Source organism: Talaromyces stipitatus, genomic scaffold (assembly GCF_000003125.1).
Source record: "Talaromyces stipitatus ATCC 10500 scf_1105507295517 genomic scaffold, whole genome shotgun sequence".
Classification (NCBI taxonomy): domain Eukaryota; kingdom Fungi; phylum Ascomycota; class Eurotiomycetes; order Eurotiales; family Trichocomaceae; genus Talaromyces; species Talaromyces stipitatus.
The window spans coordinates 1,362,841-1,373,761 of NW_002990121.1; the positions used below are offsets into that span (position 1 = coordinate 1,362,841).

At 45.2% G+C, this 10,921-nt stretch overlaps 3 protein-coding genes across 3 annotated transcripts, besides 1 other annotated feature; 1 reads left to right on the forward strand and 2 right to left on the reverse strand.

Annotated features, from left to right (window-relative positions):
* Positions 1–2,778: 2,778 nt before the first annotated feature.
* On the reverse strand, positions 2,779–5,045 carry TSTA_005310 (mitochondrial GTPase (Mss1), putative; the record flags this gene model as incomplete). The annotated part of the gene is made up of 4 exons (XM_002488103.1): positions 2,779–2,797; positions 2,853–3,006; positions 3,265–4,654; positions 4,722–5,045. The coding sequence occupies 4 exons, from the start codon at positions 5,043–5,045 to the stop codon at positions 2,779–2,781; spliced, it is 1,887 nt and encodes a 628-aa protein (XP_002488148.1).
* Positions 3,227–3,255: a microsatellite.
* A 237-nt stretch (positions 5,046–5,282) lies between the features above and the next one.
* TSTA_005320 (MBOAT family protein, putative) lies at positions 5,283–7,414 on the reverse strand (the record flags this gene model as incomplete). Its single annotated transcript, XM_002488104.1, has 4 exons — positions 5,283–6,051; positions 6,102–7,220; positions 7,278–7,322; positions 7,384–7,414. The coding sequence occupies 4 exons, from the start codon at positions 7,412–7,414 to the stop codon at positions 5,585–5,587; spliced, it is 1,662 nt and encodes a 553-aa protein (XP_002488149.1). The 3' UTR covers positions 5,283–5,584.
* Positions 7,415–7,433: 19 nt separating this feature from the next.
* TSTA_005330 (vacuolar protein sorting-associated protein VpsB) lies at positions 7,434–9,970 on the forward strand. The gene is made up of 3 exons (XM_002488105.1): positions 7,434–8,076; positions 8,131–9,156; positions 9,206–9,970. Exons 1-3 carry the CDS (start codon positions 7,960–7,962, stop codon positions 9,842–9,844), a joined length of 1,782 nt encoding a protein of 593 aa, XP_002488150.1. The 5' UTR covers positions 7,434–7,959; the 3' UTR covers positions 9,845–9,970.
* Positions 9,971–10,921: the final 951 nt, after the last annotated feature.

Genomic DNA, 10,921 nt, shown 5'->3' on the forward strand with positions numbered 1-10,921 from the left:
ACTAATAACTCCTATATTCCTCAGTTGTGATATGATATGTGTGGCTTCTCATCTCGTATCTTGTGGCTATGTCTATCACTATTCAGGTATGTCGCGGAAAGATACGACGAACTGATAGTCTGATACTAACTACTACGTATTACTCAGTGACTCAGTGACTCTACTAGTAGTACCCTTCTAGAACACTTCCTATTACGGAATCTTCAATCATACTGCATACATGCGTAGTACGAAATATGTGAAATTCCGCCCCGAAATAGACCTGGATGTTCGCAGAGTACTCCGCAGGCTCTGTCTTGTTTAGACTAGCCAAGAATAAATCGATTATAGACCATCCAATTATTGGCGACGAGGCTGTGCCGTAAGAACTGAAACTTAACGGTCGTACAATTTCAAACATTCCTTGCTCTTGTATGCAGTGATTCGAACTGTATTCAGTAACGATCAAGGCTAACCGCGCTACGGTTTCAACGGTGATTTCGGCGAGGACACTTGATTCATGTGCAACAATCATTTATATTCATCATAGATACTACGGAGTAGAACAACGTACGTACTCTTTTCTCAACTTTGGTATTTTATTGAGTTTCTGTCCGGGATTAAAGTCATTCTTCCACTTCTCATTGGCTACCTGCAGATATCTTACAAGGGTCCATAATCGGGATACCGATGCGGGTACGGGTACGGATACGGATACACGATCCGAAAGATTGATTCAGAGATGTAAATTGGTCAGATACATATCCCATCAAATGCGTATCCTTGACTACAACAATACTACTTTTCCATGATGATGATGTAACGTGACTTCAAAATCCACATCCCGTCTTCCCCGATTTCCCCGTTCATTCTCTTCAGTCTAATACGTAGATTGTTCCAATTGTCGCTAAGCAAACTAGTTACTAATTAGCTATACGAAGCGACAAGGGTATCGCCAACGGTTCCAGCTCCGCGGGACCAGTCACTACAGCCGGATCAACTTCTGGATCCGACCTAGTCCTGTTGGCTACACTACAACAACCGTTGTAGTCATCACAAAACCTAGAACACGCTCAGGTATGTAGCCATTTAACTTTTTGATTGGCTCCCTAACCTGACCCAATGACCCATGACTAGTTCACAACGGCTCGTGTCGATCAGGGATTGTTTTTTCATCCTTCGTGTTGGCCCTGTTGGGAAAACGCGCATTTTTGACTTTTATACTCCGCAGTACGTAAGTACTTTATTTGAATCCGTTCGTTGGTTGGTTTGGAAGTATACTATCGTGGCTTAAGCTATAGTTACTAAATAAGTTGAGCCTCTTTACATGCATTCCCGGGTTGCCCGTTCGTGTTATGTATGCTATCACTGTTGTATCCCAATATGAACTATTTGGGCAGTCAAGATGTAACAATCTGTCGACCTATATGACGATACTCGTCTTCGTCTTCAGGCGTCCCTTGTTAATAATGACTCACTCTCGATGCGAAGTGAGTCGACTATACATGAAATCTGCAATTTGATTCAAAAGTCGTGTAACATGCTCTCTCAAGATGTTCAATCTGGCTACGAACGTTCTTCGGCGACTCTCGATTCGAGTCCATACATATTGTAGCTAATACGCAATACTCTGTATTACAAATACGATACCCACAGACCCACTATCTAGTTACCCTTTTTGGCGTTCAGCTTACTATGTATATCGAATCTCCACCAACACAGCCAACACCAAGAAAAAAAACAAAAACAAAAAATAATAAGCACTTAGACAAATCCTCATGCAGGGAGACGGTTTTTGCTGTCACTTCTGATCCCGCGGCCGGTTCCGCATTTCTTCAGGCCCGCGCTGGGCTGGAGACGAAAAGTGGGTAGCAATACGTAAGTATCACTTACCAATATGTAATCTATTCTCGAGTTCTAGACAAGAAACAAACCGGGCAACCAGCCAGGCACACAATCATATCCTAGCTTAACACAGACTTGTCTCGGGGGCTTTTTTTCTCTTTCGTTCCTTTTCTATATGCATGTAGAACTAAAATGACTAACATTGTAAAGGGAAGGTGCAGAAAAGACCATGAATGGATGGGATGGGATGGGGTTTGGTTACAGGGCTATGCAGTCAGGGTTTCTTGGGATGTTATTTCTTGAGTCATAGCACGAAAACCCGATCTTCAACGGCTGGTTGGCTGAGTCCGTGTGTCTTTGTGTGGCTTGATTATTATTAGTCTGGATCTAGGTAGTATTAGGGAACCTGACGTTTTGGGAGATATGCTTGTGTAGGATTCATTATAAATATATGTCTGGGTGCTTTGTCCTCCATCCTGAAGTTTTATTCCTTCACATCACAGCAGAACACAATCGAAGAGATTCTTCAAGCAGTATATTTCTAATCAGACCTTCTTTCAACTTCTCTGCGGCTTTACTATATAGTGTCTTCTTCGCCTGACTACGACATATATTCGACCAGACCAATAACTTCCAGAATCAATCTCAAACCACCAAGCTCGATTAACATCTCTATCTACTGAAAGTTTCAGTCATCACAATGGGTCGAGGAGGTTACAACGTTCCTAGCAGCAGCAACCCGCCAACTCCACCACCATCCAGCTATCGGTTCACAATCCAAGACCAAGGCGGATACAATGGACCCGAATACCAGGGACAAGACGAACTTCTGGCCCAGAGACAAGACCAATAGTCAGATTTGACCATGCATCATGAAAAATATGATTCATGACAACGTAACGAGGAAACGTGTGTTTTTCAGTGCCTGACTATTTGATTTTGTTCTCTTCGAAATTACTTGCCAACGCAGAATCTGTTTCAGTACGGGTGGTCAGCATGTGGTTCGACCACAGGGAAAAAAGACGCACTTCTCAAAAACCACACCCAAAACATCCTCAACATCTGCTCCGCCTCGTCCTGTGATCTGAGCGAGACTTTCAGCTGCAAATCGCAAATTCTCCGCGGCTGTGACGATGTCCACATCAGATTCTGCGTTGACCATGTCTGTATCATTATTTTCGGCTTTTCTGCTTTCATATCCATTGTGATTTTCGTCCTTGTTTGAGGTATAGATGGCATCAAATGGCGTTTGTGCTTGGATTCGCATCTCGTGAGCATAACCGTCAGCGTCGGCATGAGCGTGGGATTGGATATTGGTGTAGAATTTGGTTTGGGAATTGGCATCAGCGCTGGTGTTATGGCTATAGACGGATTGAGTTGTATTATCAGAGATTGGTTTTCCTTGTTGTTGTTGTTGTTGTTGTTGTTGTTTCAAGTCACTCGTTTTTGTCTCATAGAGGAATCTCTCCAGATGTTCCAGACATTGTTTTAGATTAGATTGTTGTCGATGTGTGACTCCCAAAGAGTCTTCCCAGTATGAAATATCATGCATGTCGTTTTCATGTATACCTTCTGGTCTTGCGATTTCCTCAAACACTGATATAAGCCCCTGTAAAAACGATTGTATGTTACCAGGGTCAGTAGTAAGTGACCCCAGTTCGGTACCCCGTTCAGCCTCCCGGCAAGAAATTGAAAACACTCGATCATCCGTAAGCCCCTTGAATAGAGCTTGGACCTGTTTGGATAGACTGGCCACCGCTTCATCCCGCGTATTGACCGAGCCTGGCAACCTGTCGGTTTTATTAATGGCAACCACTATACTCTTCCCGTGCTCTTGACAAGCATGCACACCCTCAACGACCTCAGGGTCAACTGTAAGCTGTGATGGCGACCCACCTTCGCCCTCTTGAACGCTCAGTACCACCACGACGACATCAGATTCCAACGCACGCTGCTTTGCTCGACGAATACCCTCCAATTCAACAGCTCCGATTTTTTCTCTCTCATTCTTCGACGACCGTAGTCCTGCCATATCTCCGATCTTGCAGTACCATCCTCCAAGATCAATGCCCACATCTACAATGTCTCGCGTGGTCCCTTCCTCTGTACTGACGATAGCCGCCTCTTTACCAACGACTCGATTCAATAAAGAACTCTTCCCTGCATTCGGCGCACCCAACAATGCGATCTTGATTCCGTTCCGAAGTAACTCTCCCTTGGACGCATTCTGAATATGAAATCTAATTTGTTGTCGAAGAATAGCTACCTGCGCAGAAACCGAGCCTATCAGTTCCTGAGGCGACTCATCAAAATGCTGATCCTCCGAGAAGTCAATCAGCGCCTCCAACTCCCCTCTTGCATACAAGAGTTGTTGGCGCCAATCTTCGTAGCGTGCAGAAAGAGTGGTGTTTGCCCCACGGACAGCCAGACGTCTTTGCTGCTCGGTTTCTGCGTTGAGTGTCTCACCTAATGCCTCGATTTGTGGTAGATCCAGAACATCATTCATGAAAGCCCGTCGTGTAAATTCCCCTGGTTCTGCATATCGTATGAAAGACGAAGACTGGGAAATATTATCATGCTCAGATTTTATAACATCATTGCACTTCTCAATCGCATTCAGCACAGCTTTAACCGTCGCAGGCCCGCCGTGCACATGGAGCTCGAGGACATCTTCCCCAGTCACAGTTCGAGGACTGGGAAAGTAAAGCACCAAAGCACTAGGGTCAAGGAGTGTATTCGGTGACGGAGCTTGCGTCGGGTCGTATAACGCTCGTACCGTTGCCATGCGCTGTTTGGGATCTCGAGCTCGAGGACATAGTGCCCGATATATCTAATCAAGAGAAATCAATCAATGTCCTACTTTTCCCGCAATGTTTCATGCAGAAGACAGGACATACCTGCAGACAAGCTGGTCCAGAAATCCTAATAATTGCTATAGCAGCTCTACCAGGTGCCGTAGAAAGCGCGTATATCGTAGAATCGGTACCCAATGCGACTGACGGCGATGAGAGTGACAGGTCGTCAATTATAGTGGAGCCTCTTTGACTCCTTCCTTGACACAAGAAACGACATCTTCGGAACTCCTGTTGAGGTACTGGTTGAACGATACGATAGTAACGCGGAGAGAGCCCGAAGCCGTTATGGCTCGTAATTCTGAGTCCTCTGCTATTACGACCAAAGGGCAAAACCCATGGTTCCGAAGGGAACAGAAATCTTCGCATGCGCAAATATTTGTATTGAAGTGATAACTGATGAAAGCTGCAATCTGATTGAAACATATGTCAAAGAGAATAAGAATGTTGAGCTGCCTTTTTCTGGGCCCTTGATAAGAAGCTATATCTAATCTTATCTCCACGTGATGAATACAGATCTATCGATAAGCTTGTCTGAACACTTTGTCATAGCTGGGAAGCTTCTATTTCTTGTCTAAGTTTGATCTTTGTACTGAAGATTCGACTGGAGTATACCCAAGATTTCGATTGTAGTGCTAACAATAGTCGGCTAACGTAATATACACTCTCACTCTCGAAGATCATCACAACATCATCCTCAATTGAGCATTGACACTTCCACAATGAACACTGAACCGTCGATGAGACCGTCACGCCGAAAAATATATATGGATATCATATAAAGCATTAACTTGCTCAGGACGAAGCTAAAGTGGACCGGAAAGCAAACATGGCTATATAATGAGTTTCAGAGGCCGTTTCAAAAATTACCATCACAACTGAGTGACAGCAGTCATTCGCGGGCATAATCACTTCCTCTTAAGTTTCTCCTCGACCAAAGCACGAAGCTCTTGAGGAGTAGGCATCGATGTTATGGCACCATTCTTGCGCATCTCTTCAATTTCTGCTGAAATCTCTTTAATCGCATCTTCGACTTCCTGCTCTAGATCGCTCGGAAGACCCAATACAGGAGCCTCGACGCTCACCTTTCGTGCAATTCCTGGCCGACTGCGTTTCTTCTGCTGTGCGATAAGATAGCCTTTGGCAGGGCTAGAAAAGAACACCATTGCCGAAGCAACGCCCACAATGCCGTAGAAATATACATGGCCCCAGACTGCGATTGTGCCACTGAAGGATAGAAGGACGAAAGGGGCGACAGTAAATGACATGATCAGCTGGGTAATAACCCAGGATGCAACGTCATAATAAGGCTTGGCTGCAGTGGGTTTAGACCCATCTGGACTCAAGAAGAACGGACGAACATAACGTCGGAAATCTGCAAAGCGTTAAGAAACGATTGAAAAGCAGAAAGGGTAATCCACGTACTCTTTGCTACAGTCTGGACAAATGAAGCCAAGACAAACGCCAGATAATAACCAGGGTAGAAGCCGTGCCAAAACGCGCTGGTGCTAAAGGTTGCCAAACTGGCTCTGAATCCCGGTTTTTTACCTTTGGGCGTGACTCGCAAATATACGTAATTTCGCAGCCAGTGATTTGTGTTCTTGTTCCAGTTCTCAAGATACCCTCTGGTGTTTTGCGCCGTCTCCAAGCCCCAGGGGTTGACATTCTCGAGGCGGTCCCAGAAGACTTTGCCTGTTTTTGGATCAAATCCATTATATCCAAGGCCTGACAAAATGCAAGCACCTTCAGTTAAGGCCCAGCAGCCATAATATTTCAAACGTGTCACAAGCCCAAGCATATACAGCTGCCAGATGCGACGTGGAAGCGAGTAGGCCTTGAACTCGTCGCCGAGATACAAGGAGAACGGATAATAGGGGGCCAGCTGCACAAAAGCTAGGATCCATAATATACCCATGACCATCTTCTTGAACGCTGGGCGACCACTGCGAGGAATTTTTCGCTTCTTTCGAGTCGGTGGTACTTTCGAGGGATCAGTATCGGGAGGGACCTCGAAGAGAGTTGTATCGATCCACCGGCGATAGTCGACATAGTCGAAGGCAGGGCCTGCGAATAACGAAGGGAAAAATAGAACATAACCAGCATAGTCGAGTATACTTGGGAACTCCCTGATTGCTGCATATTTCTGAGCGTCTGTGAGGTCTTTATCCGGGAGACGGCCATCATGTACGTTCCAGCAAAATGCCGACAGTTTCATAACAAGCACCATTTGGGGTCCAGTGATATCAACAACCGAGGCATCGTTCGCAATTTGTCGGTAAATGTGGCTAATGGACATGTGGCCCATCAGGAAGATGAATCCGATCCAAGGCATCAGAGAGCCATCGATATAATAAGCAATCAAATAGGTCGCCACGGAGCTATACAGCAACGTGAGAAGGCCATCCCAGAGTTCGTACAAGCCGAGGATGTAGAACAGCGACACGACTATAATGAAGAGATCCTTTTTCCATGGGTCTTTATCCGGAATTCGCTTGAGAATGGCAGCCAACGGGTAGGAGAGAAGGAAGGATCCGATGAGTTTGACTGTATATCGATAGATCAGTATAACGATCGCAAGTTCTGCAAAGGCTATAAAAGTACCTTCATCAAGAGATGCTCCGAGCACGTTTGCCGCAGAAGCGAAAGCTATATACAGATGTTGTTAGCGATGTCAGTCAGTCGGGAAGCAATTTAAAAAAGTTCTTACGAGCGTCAATAAAAGCGCGCAGTGCAGCCATGGCGGGCTTTGGCCGATGGTCTGTCTATTGAATAGCTCTATAACCAGTCATCCAAGAAGATGGGAAATAGGTGAAAGAATGAATAGGAAATAGTGTAGTTATAGAAAAAGTTGGAAAAGAAAAAGCGGGAGCGATGCCGTCATGTGCTGGGGTAGTTAAGGGAAGGAGCTACTTTTTGTTGAGTGACCGCCTCGACTGACCCGCCAGTAGTATACACGCCGATACAGCATCTAGTACGTACGATGTCTAACTAACCAACTTAACTTACTGCCTGCTGGTTTACATAAATCAACAAATCTACTTCGGCCACAGTTTCACGTGCAAATTCATTCCTCTAGCATATCGACCTATCAGAACCGTCCGTTCTCCCCTCGGTGGGCAAGCTTATGACGGCACAAAGCACTGCCTAGCGCCGACAAAAGCGCCGACAAAAGCGCCTAATTGAACGGAGCTCCTCCGCTTCAAACTATCTGCTCGCCTACCATCAAGCGAATATCGCCGTGATATATTTATTTATTTGAACCGGCGCACCGGCATACAAGACAATGGACGTCGTCGCAGCCGTGTCCGGGTACCTTACCCGGATGGTGTCTGTCGGCGACTCGTCTACAGCAGGCTCCTCATCGTCCAAGATGAAGATTCTACTTCTTGATAGTGAGACAGTGGGCAACACGGGTTTTATCGACTTTCTGAATTCGTACTTACTATGATGGCAGGTACCAATCGTTTCGACAGCGATTACTCAATCGGCTCTCCTGAATCATGAAGTCTACCTCGTCGATCGATTAGACAACCAGGCACGAGAGAAAATGCGGCATCTACGATGTATTTGCTTTGTACGCCCGTCGCCGACTTCAATACAACTCCTTATTGACGAATTACGAGCCCCGAAATACGGAGAATACCACCTCTTCTTTACAAATATCATTCGCAAATCATCATTAGAAAGACTTGCCGAGGCTGACGATCATGAAGTTGTGCGCGTGGTTCAGGAACAGTTTGCAGACTTTATCGTGATCAATCCTGATCTGTGCTCGCTCAATCTTGAATTTCCGCTGCATAGAATATGGAGTAATAGCCCCGATGTTTGGAACAGCGATGCGCTACAAAGGGCGACAGAGGGTGTGATTGCGATGTTGCTGGCATTAAAGAAGAATCCATTGATTCGATACGAGAAAAACAGTCTGATGGCTAAGAAGCTGGCAACAGAAGTTCGGTATCAATTGACCCAGGAAGAGCAACTTTTTAACTTTCGCAAAACCGACACTCCCCCTATTCTTCTTATACTCGACCGGCGAGACGATCCCATAACACCACTTCTCACGCAATGGACTTACCAGGCTATGGTACATGAATTGATTGGCATTCACAACGGACGAGTAGATCTACGGGACGTCCCTGATGTCCGACCGGAATTGCAGGAAATAGTACTGTCCCAGGATCAAGACCCATTTTATAAGAAAAACATGTACCAGAATTTCGGAGATCTTGGAGGGAATATCAAGGAGTACGTTGAGCAGTACCAGGCCAAGACACAAAGCAATATGAGCATCGAATCGATTGCAGACATGAAGCGATTTGTGGAGGATTATCCAGAGTTCCGGAAATTATCTGGAAACGTCAGCAAACATGTGACGCTGGTTAGCGAGCTCAGTCGCCGTGTCGGTGAGGATAATTTACTGGATATCAGTGAATTGGAGCAGAGTTTGGCATGTAACGACAACCATGCCAGCGATCTACGTGTGAGTTCCTTGAATGAGCTTCTCTCGATATCTTACTGACGTGTCCCAGTCATTGCAAAGAATAATCCAACAACCTTCTGTAAAAGCCGAGAACAAAATTCGACTGGTCGCGCTGTATGCTATACGCTACGAAAAGCAACCAAATAACTCACTTCCGGTCTTACTGGATTTACTCACAGCTGCTGGTAATGTTCCGCAGCATCAAGTGAACATCATTTCCAGGCTCCTTGCATATCATCACTCCCTACAAGCTCCCCCAGTTGCTGGCGGGTTCTCCGATCTCTTCGAGTCTGCGTCATTTTTCTCAGGTGCGCGTGACCGGTTCAGGGGGTTGAAAGGTGTCGAGAACGTCTACACTCAACACTCGCCTCGACTAGAGGCCACACTACAGAACCTCATCAAGGGCAAGCTAAGAGAACTACAATATCCCTTCTTAGAAGGCGGTGGTCATACAAGAGACAAACCGCAAGACATTATTGTCTTTATGATAGGTGGAGCAACTTATGAAGAAGCCAAGTTGATTGCCCAGATCAATGCCAGCTCTCCAGGAATCAGGGTGGTGCTGGGAGCGACCACGATTCATAATAGCACAACATTCTTTGAGGAGGTCAACGATGCGGTCAGCAATTGGCCGGAGCCTACTCCTGGATCAGCGGCAGGACGACTGCGCAGGGAACTTGGACGTTGATTATTCTACTGTCTGGATAGTAAGCAGGCGTTGGCGTTATCGGTCAGTTCTCATATGGTAGCTTGACGTAGATACATTACCTATACAATTTTTATGGCTGTATATCCGCACGAGTCTTTCTCAGTCATTACTTCCGATTATATTCGTCTGAACAATCTCTTCTTGCTTGAATATTAGGTATACTTGGTAGTGGTAGAACAGGGCTGGACAAACCCAGGCACATGTACTAGCCTCGTACATATACAACCTCACTACTAGCCCAAAAGGCTTTAAATGTCATACTACATCTGAAGTACGCCGAAGAAACCAATTCCGACTACAATTAGTGCTACGAGAGATATGGTATGTAGGATGCATGAATACCGACATGCGTAGTTAGTAGGTCATCCATGTCATTTTATACATGAGACTAATGCATGCATGTTTCCAAGCAACACCAACATGTCTGTGCATGGTTACGCATTGATTAATAGCATAAACTTGGTCTCATCAGTATCCATGTTCATATCAACTATCGTTGGCTATACTATAACTAGCTCAAGTCAGCAACCTATAAATAACGCATATACATAAAGCTCTAACTACGTACTAAGGAAATGGACAGCTATGTTTCATGTCCATCAAGAACTTAAGCAGGCCCTAAGTTTAGTGAAGAATATATACCTTAAGTTAGTGATGTTACATTGAGAAATGGAAACTTAAACTAGGGCTTTAGGGCTATCCTTCTGGAAGCCTTATGCGCCGGCATCACTAAGGTTAGCTGCATATCATTGTTACATAGGGTATCGTTAGTGTCTGATTTTAACTATGTATGCCCTAATATGCTAACATCTCTTAAATGATTAATTTAGATCAGGGATTTTGGGGTGTGTATGACTGATGTTCTATGGAGTATGCTTCAAAGTAAGAAGTATTCTAGTGCACCCGGGTAATCATATTTGTCGAGCTGGCACAGTGACCTGTTGATAAGCCGCCTAGGTACTCAGAAAATTTTCTAAGTGTGCATCTCGTAACTACCAACGATGTATAAATACATTACCCCCTACAAGAGCCAACAACCTAAAGTCCTATGGAATC